Source organism: Saccostrea echinata, unplaced genomic scaffold (assembly GCF_033153115.1).
Source record: "Saccostrea echinata isolate AGI-Se365-2 ecotype Australia unplaced genomic scaffold, CSIRO_AGI_Sech_v1 ptg000047l, whole genome shotgun sequence".
In the NCBI taxonomy this organism is placed as follows: domain Eukaryota; kingdom Metazoa; phylum Mollusca; class Bivalvia; order Ostreida; family Ostreidae; genus Saccostrea; species Saccostrea echinata.
The window spans coordinates 16,593,949-16,606,180 of record NW_026889796.1 but is presented as its reverse complement, the minus strand read 5'-3'; the positions used below and the strand labels follow the sequence as shown (position 1 = coordinate 16,606,180).

The window sequence follows — 12,232 nt, the reverse complement described above, 5'->3', positions numbered from 1 at the left end:
GTCTGTAAACAATTTTTCAAAATGCTACTCTTCCTACAGTTTTGGTCTGATTTCAATATAACTTGGCACACAAATAGACTACACTTAGATAAATAATTCCGTGTATCGGTTTTTGATTTCAATGAACAGTGTTGCCATGGTTTCTAAAATTAGAAATTTCTGTGAAAATACATTCAAAACGCTACTCCTCCTACAGTTTAGATCTGATTTCAATATAACTTGGCACACAAGTAGACTACACTAACATACATAATTCTGTATGTCGGTTTTTGATTTCGATAAACGATGTTGCCATGGTTACTAAAAATTAAAATTTCTGTGAAATACTTTCAAAATGCTACCCCCACCCCCCACCCCCCTACAGTTTTGGTCTGATTTCAATATAACTTGGCACACAAGTAGACTATACTAAGATACATAATTCTGTTCATCGTTTTTGATTTCGACAAACGTTGTTGCCATGGTTACTAAAAATAGAAATTTCTGTGAAATACTTTCAAAACGCTACTCCTCCTACAGTTTTGGTCTGATTTCAATTTAATTTCGCACACAAGTAGATTACACTGAGATACATGATTCTATATATTCATTTTTGATTTCGATGAAGTGGTGCCATGGTTACAAAAAAATTGAAATTTGTTTGATATACTTTCAAAACATTACTTCGCCTACAGTTTGGTCTGATTTTAATATAACGTGGCATACAAGTAGACTACACTGAGATACATAATTGTCTTTATTGTTGTTTGATTTTGATGAATGATGTTGCCATTGTAACTAAAATTGGAATTTCTCTAAAATTCTTTTAAAAGGCTAGTCCTTCTACAGTTTTAGTCTGATTGCAATTCATCTTATCACAAATGGAGAGTAAAACAAGGATTATTATTTATTTATTGCTGTTGCAAAGTTTCAAGTCCAAGTGCTACTTTTCTCTTCCTTTGTTATAAGTACAAACCAGTAGAGCTACAGTCTCGACAGAGACTTCTGGTTGGTATGTCTCTTGATATTGATGACAAACAGATCAAGTATGAGTTTTGTGATGATTGGCCCATTTTTACGAAAGTTACGACCCTTATACTTTGAAAACTTTAAGTAACTCTTTTCCATATTTTGTTCACTGTGCTTGTAGGTTTGTCTCATTATACTGTTGTGACTTATTGATCAAATATGACTCTCATATTGACTGACCCATTTTTCAAAACTTATGGCCTTTAGACTTTAAAAATTTTGAATCATTCACTTTTTAAAACCTTTTTTATTACCGTGTTTGCTTGAACTTGATCAACATTTCATACAGTTTAAGTTTGTTGTGGTATAGACAACTGATTCCAGAAAAAAAGCAGTAAAATATTTTATTTTTGTGCCATGTCCATCCAACTGTTACTTTCACACTCTTGAACTTTCATATATTTAAAACTTGCATGTCAGCGGGGGCATTTGTTTCACCCTGACAGTATAGTTTTTGTTTTGGCTGAGATGAGGAAGAATAAATGGTATAAAGCTGCCTTTGTCTTAAAAGTATGCGGAAAATATTAGATACTCAGGTTAGCGTCAAGGCCCAAGAGCTCTTTGTAATGATATCACAATAAACCAACTTTTTAGCTCGACTTACAAATTGACTATGAATTTCAGTTCTGAACATACATTTGTATTTTACTGATCGAATATCATTATAGAAATCAGGGTAAATATTATCAGAACGCAATGTGATTGGTTAATGATTGCTGATCATACTAAAAATAGACATAATAATATCCAAAATGAAAAGGGGGATTTGTCCAGCATATGCTGATCATTATTGAGATACCTTTTTTTATTGGTCCAGAACTGAAAGAAGGTACATGTCCCCAAGCCTCGATCAGTGGGTCCTGCTTTGAGGATTGTATGGGAGATGGAACTTGCCCCGGGATGGAGAAATGTTGTTCCACAGGTTGTGGAAGACTCTGCACGCCAGCTATACAAATTCGCTGATGTAACTGGTACGTTTAACCATCATTGTTTTTTCTTGCATTCTGTTGGTCATTAAAGAGTATTGACCCTTGCATTGCTGTTTCGTTTACAATTTTGAATTCTTTTTAGGTCCCGCCATGAATATGGCCAGGGCATATAGTGTTTGTCATGTCCGTCTTCCCGTCCTTTCGTCCCTCTGTCCACCCATCATACTTTGCATTTACCTTAGTTTTAAAGAAAATATTTAAGATATTTTTATCACACTTCTTATGCTGATACATATTGATGAAAGCTATTCAAGTGCGTCAATATTTTTTACCTTTCCATTGACCTTGACCCCACTTTTCTTAAATTAGTGATTATCTCAATTTCAAAGAAACTTAAGATATTGTCATCAAACCTTATATGCTAATACATACTGATTAGACCTATTCAAAACCAGCACCATTTTTGACCTTGACTTTCCTTTGACATTGACTTCACTTTTTTGCTTACCTGAGCCGAAGGCTCAAGTGAGCTTTTCTGATCGAAATTTGTCCGTTGTCTGTCGTCGTTGTCGTAAACTTTTCACATTTTTATCTTCTTCTCAAGAACCACTGGGTCAATTTCAACCAAATTTGATCCAAAGTATCCTTGGGTAAAGGAAATAAAAGTTTGTTCAAATGAAGGGCCACATCTTCTTCCAAGGGGAGATAATTATGGATTCGTGAAAAAATTAATGACGTAATTTAAAAATCTTTTCAAGAACCACTTTGCTTGAAAATATGAATCTTATATAGAAACACCCTCAGGTAGTTTAGATTCAATTTTGTTAGAATAATGACCCCCGGGGATAAGGTGGGGCCACAATGGATGTAAAATTAAAGCCTTACATAGGAATACATACCTAAAATCTTTAAAAATCTTCTTCTCAAGAACAGCAAAGCAATGATTGGTCGTATTTATATATTTCTTAAATTAGTAATTATCTCAACAATAAAGAAACTTAAGATATTTTTATCAAACCTTATATGCTTATACATATTGATCAGAGCAGATCAACTGCATCAATATTTTTTTACCTTGGCCTTTCCTTTGACCTTGACCTCACTTATCTTAAAATCGTATTAAGCTCAGTTTCAAAGAAACTATTCAAGATATTTTAATCAAACTTCATATGCTTAAACATACTGGTGAGAGATATCTGACTGCATCAAATTTTTTTGACATTGACCTTTCCTTTGATCTTGACGTCAAATTTGTGTTTAGCTAAATTTCAAAGAAACTAGTCAAGATATTTTTATCAAACTTCATATGCTTATACATATTAATTAGAGCTATTCAATTGCAACAACATTTGTGACCTTCCACCTTTACTTTCATCTTGACCTCCCTTTTTTCAAATGTGTGTTTAGTTCAGTTTCAAAGAATCAATTTAAGATATATTTTATGTAAGTGCCTTTGCACTGATACATTATTTAGTGAGAATTTATCAACTTTGTCCATTTTGTTTTTACTTTGACCATCGCAATGACCTTTAACTTTATTATTTATTGTGTACTAAATCCAGTTTTAAAGAAACTATTCAAGGTATTTTCATCAAACTTCGTAAACTAATACAAATTTTCTGTTGCATTACTAATGAACCCTGGGCGGGGTATTCATGCCCTACAGTTTTTATAGAGATGTCTATACTGTATACAGGGTTATTTTTGCCCCATGTAATTTTCGCCCTTTTACTCAAGCAAACAATTTTGCCCTGTTTTAAATTCACCCAGTAACGATTCTGTTTGAGAAATTATACTGTTTTCTTTGAATACGCCCTGTCTTAAATTCGCCCACTTGTGTCTAGGGCGAAAGAAGCGAAAATGAAATGGAGGCAAAAATTTCCCTGTACACAGTTTTTTTTATTCGAAAAAAAAAACCAGCTTCAATTTAAAGACAATTCTTAATACTCCATGAAAATGACATTCTTCATAACATTACACCAAACACCTTAGCACGAGTTCCTTTATCGTTAATGTGTACGTTTTACCTGGTGTATACTAGTATGTGTTTGATTTGCTGACATTCCTCCCCATAACAGACCACAAACTGACAGCACAGGTGCTTTCTTACATTTTTTATGCCCCTCCATGAAATGGGGCATATAGTACGTGTTACTTATTCCATTGTTAATTTAAATTTTGAAAATCACTATCCAGTGTTTTTTTTTTACTTTCTCGTTTATTGTTGATAGTTGGTCGCCATTTTCATGTAGCTAACACAAAAATGTGAAGATTATAAACTTCAAATCTGTGTCCATGCCCCTTTAAAATGTTCATGCTATCAAAGTTTTATCGAGTGTTCATAAAGTTTTGTTCTTCTTGAATATTCTTAACACTATTCCTAAAATCGTTATTTTCCTTTTCTTTTTTAGACGTTGCTGATCACTGAAGTTGTATTGACAACATTTTGGGGAGTGGGAACATTAAAAATGTATCCATCATAATCAATGAATGGAGATCAATGACTGAAGGAAAAGATGTTTTCCGTCGTCTAGCTTGACAAACGCCTGCATACTTGTTAACAATATCAGTGGAAGAAATGTTTATGCCTATTACTGTAAACATATATTTTGTTAATTTCGCAAATATATATTGAGGAAAATATACATATTATTTGTTTTTACTCATATATTTTGCAGAAAACTTATTTCATTGTTGTGCTCGAATAGACGACATGTAGTCGTGTCGGTTATCTGACATTGCCTTTGCTTTTTAATTTTTTTTAAAGAACTATATGCGGTATATGCATATTTTTGCCCCAACAAAAGTCATATTTTGAAAATTTCTTGAAATGTGCTAAATTGTATATATTGTTAGAGAAATCTAAATCAAAAAAATATTGTAGTTTCAAAGTAGGTTATTGGCAATTTTTCTTTCTATGACGTCACAAACTATTCAGATTTTGTATTATTTTCAGATAGAGGGAAAAATGGACAAAATTTGTTCAATTTTTGCTATAAAATTAATAGAGCGCAGACTTGCTCCAGAACAGTATTTACATATTTCACTGATATTATCATTCTACACATTATATCGAAATATTGAGCTGGAGCAGACCTGCGTTCGGTGACTTTTACTCAAAATATCGACGTAATATATACCTTTTTCTGTAGAAATCATGGAAATTTTGAATTTACGTCATTTTCCTGACGTCATATCAAGCATATGACGTCATGGTTTATGAAAATATTCAGTGCTTTGATGTCTGCAGATATACCCCTGTTCTAGAACATAATTATATATTTCTCCGTCAAAGTTTGATTTGGGGGGTAAATATTGGTCATTACCGAATATAGTCCTTTACTCTTCTTTTTTTTTTTTTTTTTTTTTGTTTTGTTTTGTTTTTTGTTGTTGTTGTTTTTTTTTTTTTTTTTTGCATTCTATAATTATACGCATTTTTGTTTATTTGAATCGGACAATCGACCTTTTTTTTTGGGGGGGGGGGGGGATGCATAAAAAAGTTATTTATATCGTGTCGTCTTTCACACTGGCGATGTAGGATATGTCCACACATCTAAAATCTGAAAAGCGGAATGCAATGAACTATGGCCAAGAAAAAAATTGAGACAATGACTTGGACAAACTTGAATCTACAATATGCTTTCAGCTCAGGTGAGCTATAAATGTCAATCCCAACACCAATTATATCGGCAGATGTATAAGAAAAACGCAAATATAATTTCCAGATAATCATTACTATTGAACAAAACAATTAACATTCAATCTCAAAGTAAATATAACGAGGAAAAAAGAATAGGCTGATTTATCAGATATCTCAAGAATTCGGTATCTTGACATGTCATTGTGATGCAGACGAATCCTGGAACAATTTTCTGACCAAAACCTCTTCTCCCTCAGTATTGCGAGTAATGCTAAATAAATACAACTTATTTATCTGCCATACACTTTTTCTATCCTTCTGTCTGTGTGTGTCAATCTCTCTCTCTCTCTCTCTCTCTCTCTCTCTCTCTCTCTCTCTCTCTCTCTCAGCAATTCTTCAACACAACATATCGGCGACAAAATGTGCAAATGTTAACAGTACATATCGTCGCCGATGACAAAATGTACCGATGCGTGACTGTACATTTTGTCGTCCATTATGCAGGAGGAAAAAAGGCTCGTTTCGGTACATATTGTCGCCGACGACAATATGTACAGAACGACAATAATGTACCGTCACAAGATTGCGTAGCGTACCGATTCGTGTTCAGCTTCAACATTAATTAAGCGTTACCGCGAGCTATGGAGAGAGTTTAAATCATATGCGAGACTCTTTTTTTTCCTTTTTTCACATACCTGAAAAATATGAACTATTATCAATAAGTAAAATAAGATAAAGGAATCAAATGTGTAAAAATTGATATTGATAACATAGTTTTTGAAAAATTTATATGTTTAACTTTTCTCTTTTTAAAATTAACAAATATCTTTCTCAGAACGGGAAATTTTACTACTCCATTCTTTGGGTTTGTAAAACATTCCAAAATATGATCACCAAAAAAAGAAAAAAAAATGCATCAGATCAGCACGACAATGAAGGATAATGGAGCTTGGGATAATAATACCTGAGTTCTTGTCAATAACAATTAAGTTTACGCTGGTTCGAGCAACAACTGCAAATGAAATATGAAGATAACGAATAGTATTCAATCTCGAAAGTCGAATGAAACGATACAAATTTGAAGCAGAACAAACACGGACCTCAAAATTTAGAGGTGGGATCAGGTGCCATGGAGGAGTGAACATCCCCTGCCGACCGGTTCACACCCGCCGTGTGCTCCTTGTCATGATCAGTACTAACGGAGAAATCCGTAGACAGTTCAGTGTATAATAATGGCGTAACAATTAGTATGAAAAACGTCAGTCGGCATTTGACACAATGATAGGTTGTAGGTGCTGACAAGGTCATTGTATCGACCGTAAAACTTGCGAAAAGATGACTTCATTCGAGACTGTTGATATCCTTGTTTCATCAACTTGTTTGTCAATAACTTGTCTCGTTTTAGAAATTGTTCATACGTAGAGCATGCTCTTGCGTATCGAATCAACTGGGAGACATAAACCCCATATGCAGGTGATAAGGGTATATTGCTACATAAGTAAGGGAAGTTGACGATTGAAAAGTTGAAGTCATCACGTTTATCTTAAAACTTTATTGTTAGCTTACCATTAACGTCTTTTACTAGTAAAATACCGTATAACGGGTATTTTCTGCGGTTGGAATTTTTTGCGATTTAACCCCTAAAAGATAGCAAATTAATTTCTGCGTTTTCAATTTCTGCGGTTGCATTATACCGCCAAAAATTATTTACTGGGTATGATCACCAATCTCTTAAGAATTATCAGATAGCTGCCATGCTTAAGTTTTATAAATTCATTGAGACATATTGATCAAAGGTGCATAAGAAACTGGTATTAAGCTATTAAGCTTAATTAAACTACTATCTTTTAGTTAGTCTTTGTAAAATTATGTCGAGTCCCAATTGAAAAGAAGTCCACCCAACAACAATAAATAATCGTTATTCTACATTGTAACAAACGTTTTATGCGATCTATTAAAATATTTAAATATATAGATGATTAATGCATCCAAGCCATATTCTAAAAATACACTTATAGTTAATTGCTATCAAAATTAACCTGGTGTTTATATTTTAAGCTCAAACAAACAGTTGCATAATTAAGTAACCTAAAGTTGACCGAAAACTATACAATCACAGGTGTCATGTGCATTGAGGCGTAACTAATCCTGTCAGTCGTCTACATTGTGTGAAATTCACGAGAAAATCAAGCCACATAAGCAGGAATTATGGTCTCAAGATAAAACACAAGATTGAAAATAGTGTTAAAGAAGAAAGAAAGAAGTCTTGTTTGCAGCTATCGGAGTTTGGACTAAGAATTGCGAAATCTCTTTTAGTCATTTACATGTACATGTATATCCGTATAAAATAAAGAAAAAGGTACAAGAAAAGATGTTTTTGTATAAACTTATTGAATTGATATTATTTACGGAACGTTTTGATTCAAATCATGGCATCTAAACTCTTCGAATTTCGATGACACCCGAATTTTCTCGCTAACAAGGACGTGTCCGCTCATGAGTCTGCGGACGCATCGTTTTTAAGAACTTTGCGTCCCAAATAATTTTGCTGCGTCCAGTACGCAGGTTCTTGCGTTAATGAGAATCATGTGACATAAGCACCACTTATCATACTTGCTTGTATAAAATGTATATCTGAAGAAATATTGAAAAATATTTGCGATTGTAATTTTTGCGGATTTGTCCTATCCGCAAAATTCCGCAAAAATTGGACAACCGCAGAAAATACCCGTTATACGGTATATAAATATGAAACAGATGTGTCAGAATCTGTGGTATCTTTTATTTCAAGCTCACTGGGATATATCGAGTCGACATATGAATGAAAGTAACTATATATTGTTAATTGATAATACGTCGTCGATATATCGAAATGTCGAGTTGAAGGCCACAGTAAGTGTTTTCTTCTTCTCATGTAGAAGTTTTTGAATAAATTCTGCTTCATATGAATACAAAATTAGGTCTGCTAATGAGGGGGCGCAAAATATTGTACAGAATCTTCTCACTTTCGTCGATGAAGCAGAAGTTGGTTACAGTCAATAACAATAATGTCAACAGAGTAAGTGCTGAAAGTATGTGTATAATGCTGACTTTTCGTCCAGTGACTGTAATTCTGGAATTGCCAAAGAGAGTTCCATTGAGTTTAATTAATGATTGCATTTAACATAAAAGTTGTAAATTTTAATAGTTAGTACTTTATTATATTTTATATCACAATGCCCTTTACTTGTCTAGATGGATGTACCTAGAAGTACTGCTATGAATGAAATGCATGAGAGAATTACTGAGTTAATGTACAGCCCAAGTCAAAGCTTTATTAGCTCACTTGAGCTGAAAGCTCGTGAGCTTTTCTGATCAAATTATGTCCGTCGTCCGTCTTTAAGTTTTTCATATTTTCGACTCAAGAAGCAATGGGCGTATTTCAACCAAACTTGCTACAAAGCAACCTTGGGTGAAGGGGATTCAATTTTGTTCAAATGAAGGGCCACGCCCTCTTTCGAGATAATTAGTGAAAATATAGTAACATCTTTTTAAAAATGAGCCAAGCAAGCTGAAACTTGTGTGCAAGTTTTATTACATAGTGTAGATTCAAGTTTGTTCAACGTGACCCCCGGGAGTAGGATGGGGCCACAAAAATATATCAAAGTTTTACATAGGAATATATAGGAAAAAAATATTTCAAAATCTTCTTCTCAAGAACCACTGGGGCAGAAGAGTTGAAAGTTAAGTGAAAGTTTCATTATATAGTGTAGATTCAAGTTATAGTGACACCTGGGGATAGGGTGGGGCCACAATGGGCGATCAAAATTTACCTAGGAATATATAGGGGGAAATATCTTTCAAAATTTTCATCTCAAGAACAGCAAAGCCATCATTATTCATATTGATATGGAAGCATTCTCAGGTAGTGTAGATTCAACTTTGTTCAAATCATGACCCACGGAGTAGGGACAAAGTTTCAGTAGACTGGAAGAATTGCTTTCGCTCTCTGTGCAACTGAACCAAAATTTATCTATTTTAAAATTTTAACAAATCAGTACATCACATTCAAGTGACAAAAGAATTGATTGTTTGCATAAAAAAAATAACGCTCCATGCGAGGGATCGAACCAAAAACATTTTGATTCCAATGCACTGGACAGATATCGCATACTACTGAGCTATCATCGCTATACACGCATAGTGGATTTTAACACGACAATGAAGCACCGCAATTTACACAATGGGATTTGGGGGGGGGGGGGAGTTCATTTTTTTATGGCTCTGGGTCTTGTCTCCATTTTTTTTTACAAATACATGTATTTGCTCCTTACTTTGAATTAAAATGACCCAAATAAATGACTAAACATGACTAAAAATGACTACCGTATATACACGTCGTTTTTTTTTTTTTTTGAGGGGGGGGGCTCAAATTTGGGTCCAAAACTCTGTGACCGAGTTATAGGCGAGTCATAAAAAGATTGTTATTTTTCTGTACGACGAAAGGTAGTATTTTATAAACAATCCCGCCGATTATCGTTTACCAAAGTCTTTATATTAAATCATTTATGTATTTCAAGATTATGCGTAACGTACAAGTATTTATATATTTTAATAGTTTTATTTTTATCTAAAGTGTGCGTTACTTATTTTTTAATGATTTAAAATTAAATATCGACGTCATTTTTAGCTCTACTGGTCAGAGACAAGAAGAGCTTATGCGATAGTAAGGTGTCCGTCGTCCGTCCGTCTCTCTGCCTGTCCGTCTGTCTGTAAACAATTTTTCAAAACGCTACTCCTCCTACAGTTTTGGTCTGATTTCAATGTAACTTGGTACACAAGTAAACTACACTAAGATACATAATTTAGTGCATCGGTTTTTTGATTTCGATGAACGATGTTGCCATGGTTACTAAAAATAGAAAATTCTGTGAAATTCCTTTAAGACGCTACTCCTCCTACACTTTTGGTCTGATTTCAATAAAACTTGGCACACAAGTAGACGTACAATGATACATAATTTAGTGCACCGGTTTTTTATTTCAATGAACGGTGTTGCCATGGTTACTAAAAATAGAAATTTTGTGAGATTCCTTGAAAACGCTACTCCTCCTACAGTTTTGGTCTGATTTCAATATAAGTTGGCACACAAGTAGAGTGTACAATGGTACATAATTTAGTGCTCCAGTTTTTGAATTCGATGAACGGTGTTGCCATAATTACTAAAAATAGAAATTTCTGTGAAATTCCTTTAAAACGCTACCCCTCCTACAGTTTTGTTCTGATTTCAATATAACTTGGCACACAAGTAAACTGCACTAGGATACATAATTAAGTGCATCGGTTTTTGATTTCGATGAACGGTGTTGCCATGGTTACTAAAAATAAAAATTTCTGTAAAATTCCTTTAAAACGCTACTCCTGCTACAGTTTTAGTCTGCTTTTAATATAATTTGGCATACAAGAAGGCTATACTCACAATTGGAATACACTACAATACATAATATGTATATCGGTTTTTGATTTCAGTGAATGTTGTTACCATAATTACTATAAATAGAAATTTCTGTGAAGTACTTTCAAAACGCTACTCCTCCAACAGTTTTCGTTTGATTTCAATATAACTTGGCACAGAAGTAAACTACATTAAGATACAATATTTTATTTATTGTTGCATGTTGCAGTTTCAAATCCAAGTGCTACTTTTCCTTTGTTTTACGTACAGACTAGTAGAGCTACAGTCTCATCAGAGACTTCTGGTTTCAATAGATATTGATTGAAACCAGGTTAAAACATGAGAGCATTGATTTAAAATTGTCAAATAATTCTGGTAAAAAGTTGTACTGACTTATAAGCGGGTCAATGGCAAATCCCCCCCCCCCCCCAAAAAAAAAAAAACTGCAAAAAAACCAACCGACTTACATTTTGTACAAAATGACTCATCTAGCCAATTTTCAAATTTTTTTTAGCAAATCAAAACACAATATTTCCCTTTCCCATTTCACAGGTACCCGATACATCAAAAGAATGCTAAAATTTCGTGACATATTTAAAATTTTCACTTTTCAAGTGCGCCCAGATTCCTGCTGCAAATGATTCATGGTCAGTAGAGTACAGCTATGCAAATAATAATATTGTATCAGATCCTGGTACCATAAACACGCAACTTGAAATCCAGAATGCCTCATGGATTTAATGTATTTTTAACTAAAGTGAGGACTACAGTTAAGTATGTGTGATTAGAACAAACTCAAAGTCTTTATTTTTAATAACTGAAAATAATGAGGTCAAGGTCAAAGGGTCAAAGTAGTTGGTATCCAAAGTAAGGTCTTGTCACAAGAATTACACATGTGAAGTATGAAAGCCCTAACATCAACTGTTCAAAAGTTATGGCCAAGGTTAAAGTTTTTCAAAAGTAGGTCAAATTCCAAGGTCAAGGTCGAAGGGTCAAAGTTGTTGGTATCAAAAGGAAGGTCTTGTCACAAGGATTAAACGTATGAAGTATGAAAGCCCTAGCTGCAACTGTTTTAAAGTTATGGCCAAGGTTAAAGTTTTTTTTTTTAAAGTAGGTCAACAATCCTAGGTCAAGGTCAAAGTTGTTGGCATCCAAAGAAAGGTCTTGTCACAAGATTTACACATATGAAGTATGAAAGCTCTAGCTCCAACAGTTCAAAAG

At 33.9% G+C, this 12,232-nt stretch overlaps 1 protein-coding gene across 1 annotated transcript in view; it reads left to right on the top strand.

The window, feature by feature from the left end:
- Nucleotides 1–4,582, top strand: part of LOC133202542 (uncharacterized) — a 91,759-nt gene extending 87,177 nt beyond the window's left edge. The window contains exons 64-65 of the mRNA XM_061338378.1: nucleotides 1,826–1,979; nucleotides 4,349–4,582. Of these exons, the coding sequence (XP_061194362.1) occupies nucleotides 1,826–1,971 (146 nt within the window). The 3' untranslated portion in view covers nucleotides 1,972–1,979; nucleotides 4,349–4,582. The remainder of the gene's footprint in view (nucleotides 1–1,825; nucleotides 1,980–4,348) is intronic.
- The last annotated feature ends 7,650 nt before the right edge of the window (nucleotides 4,583–12,232 follow it).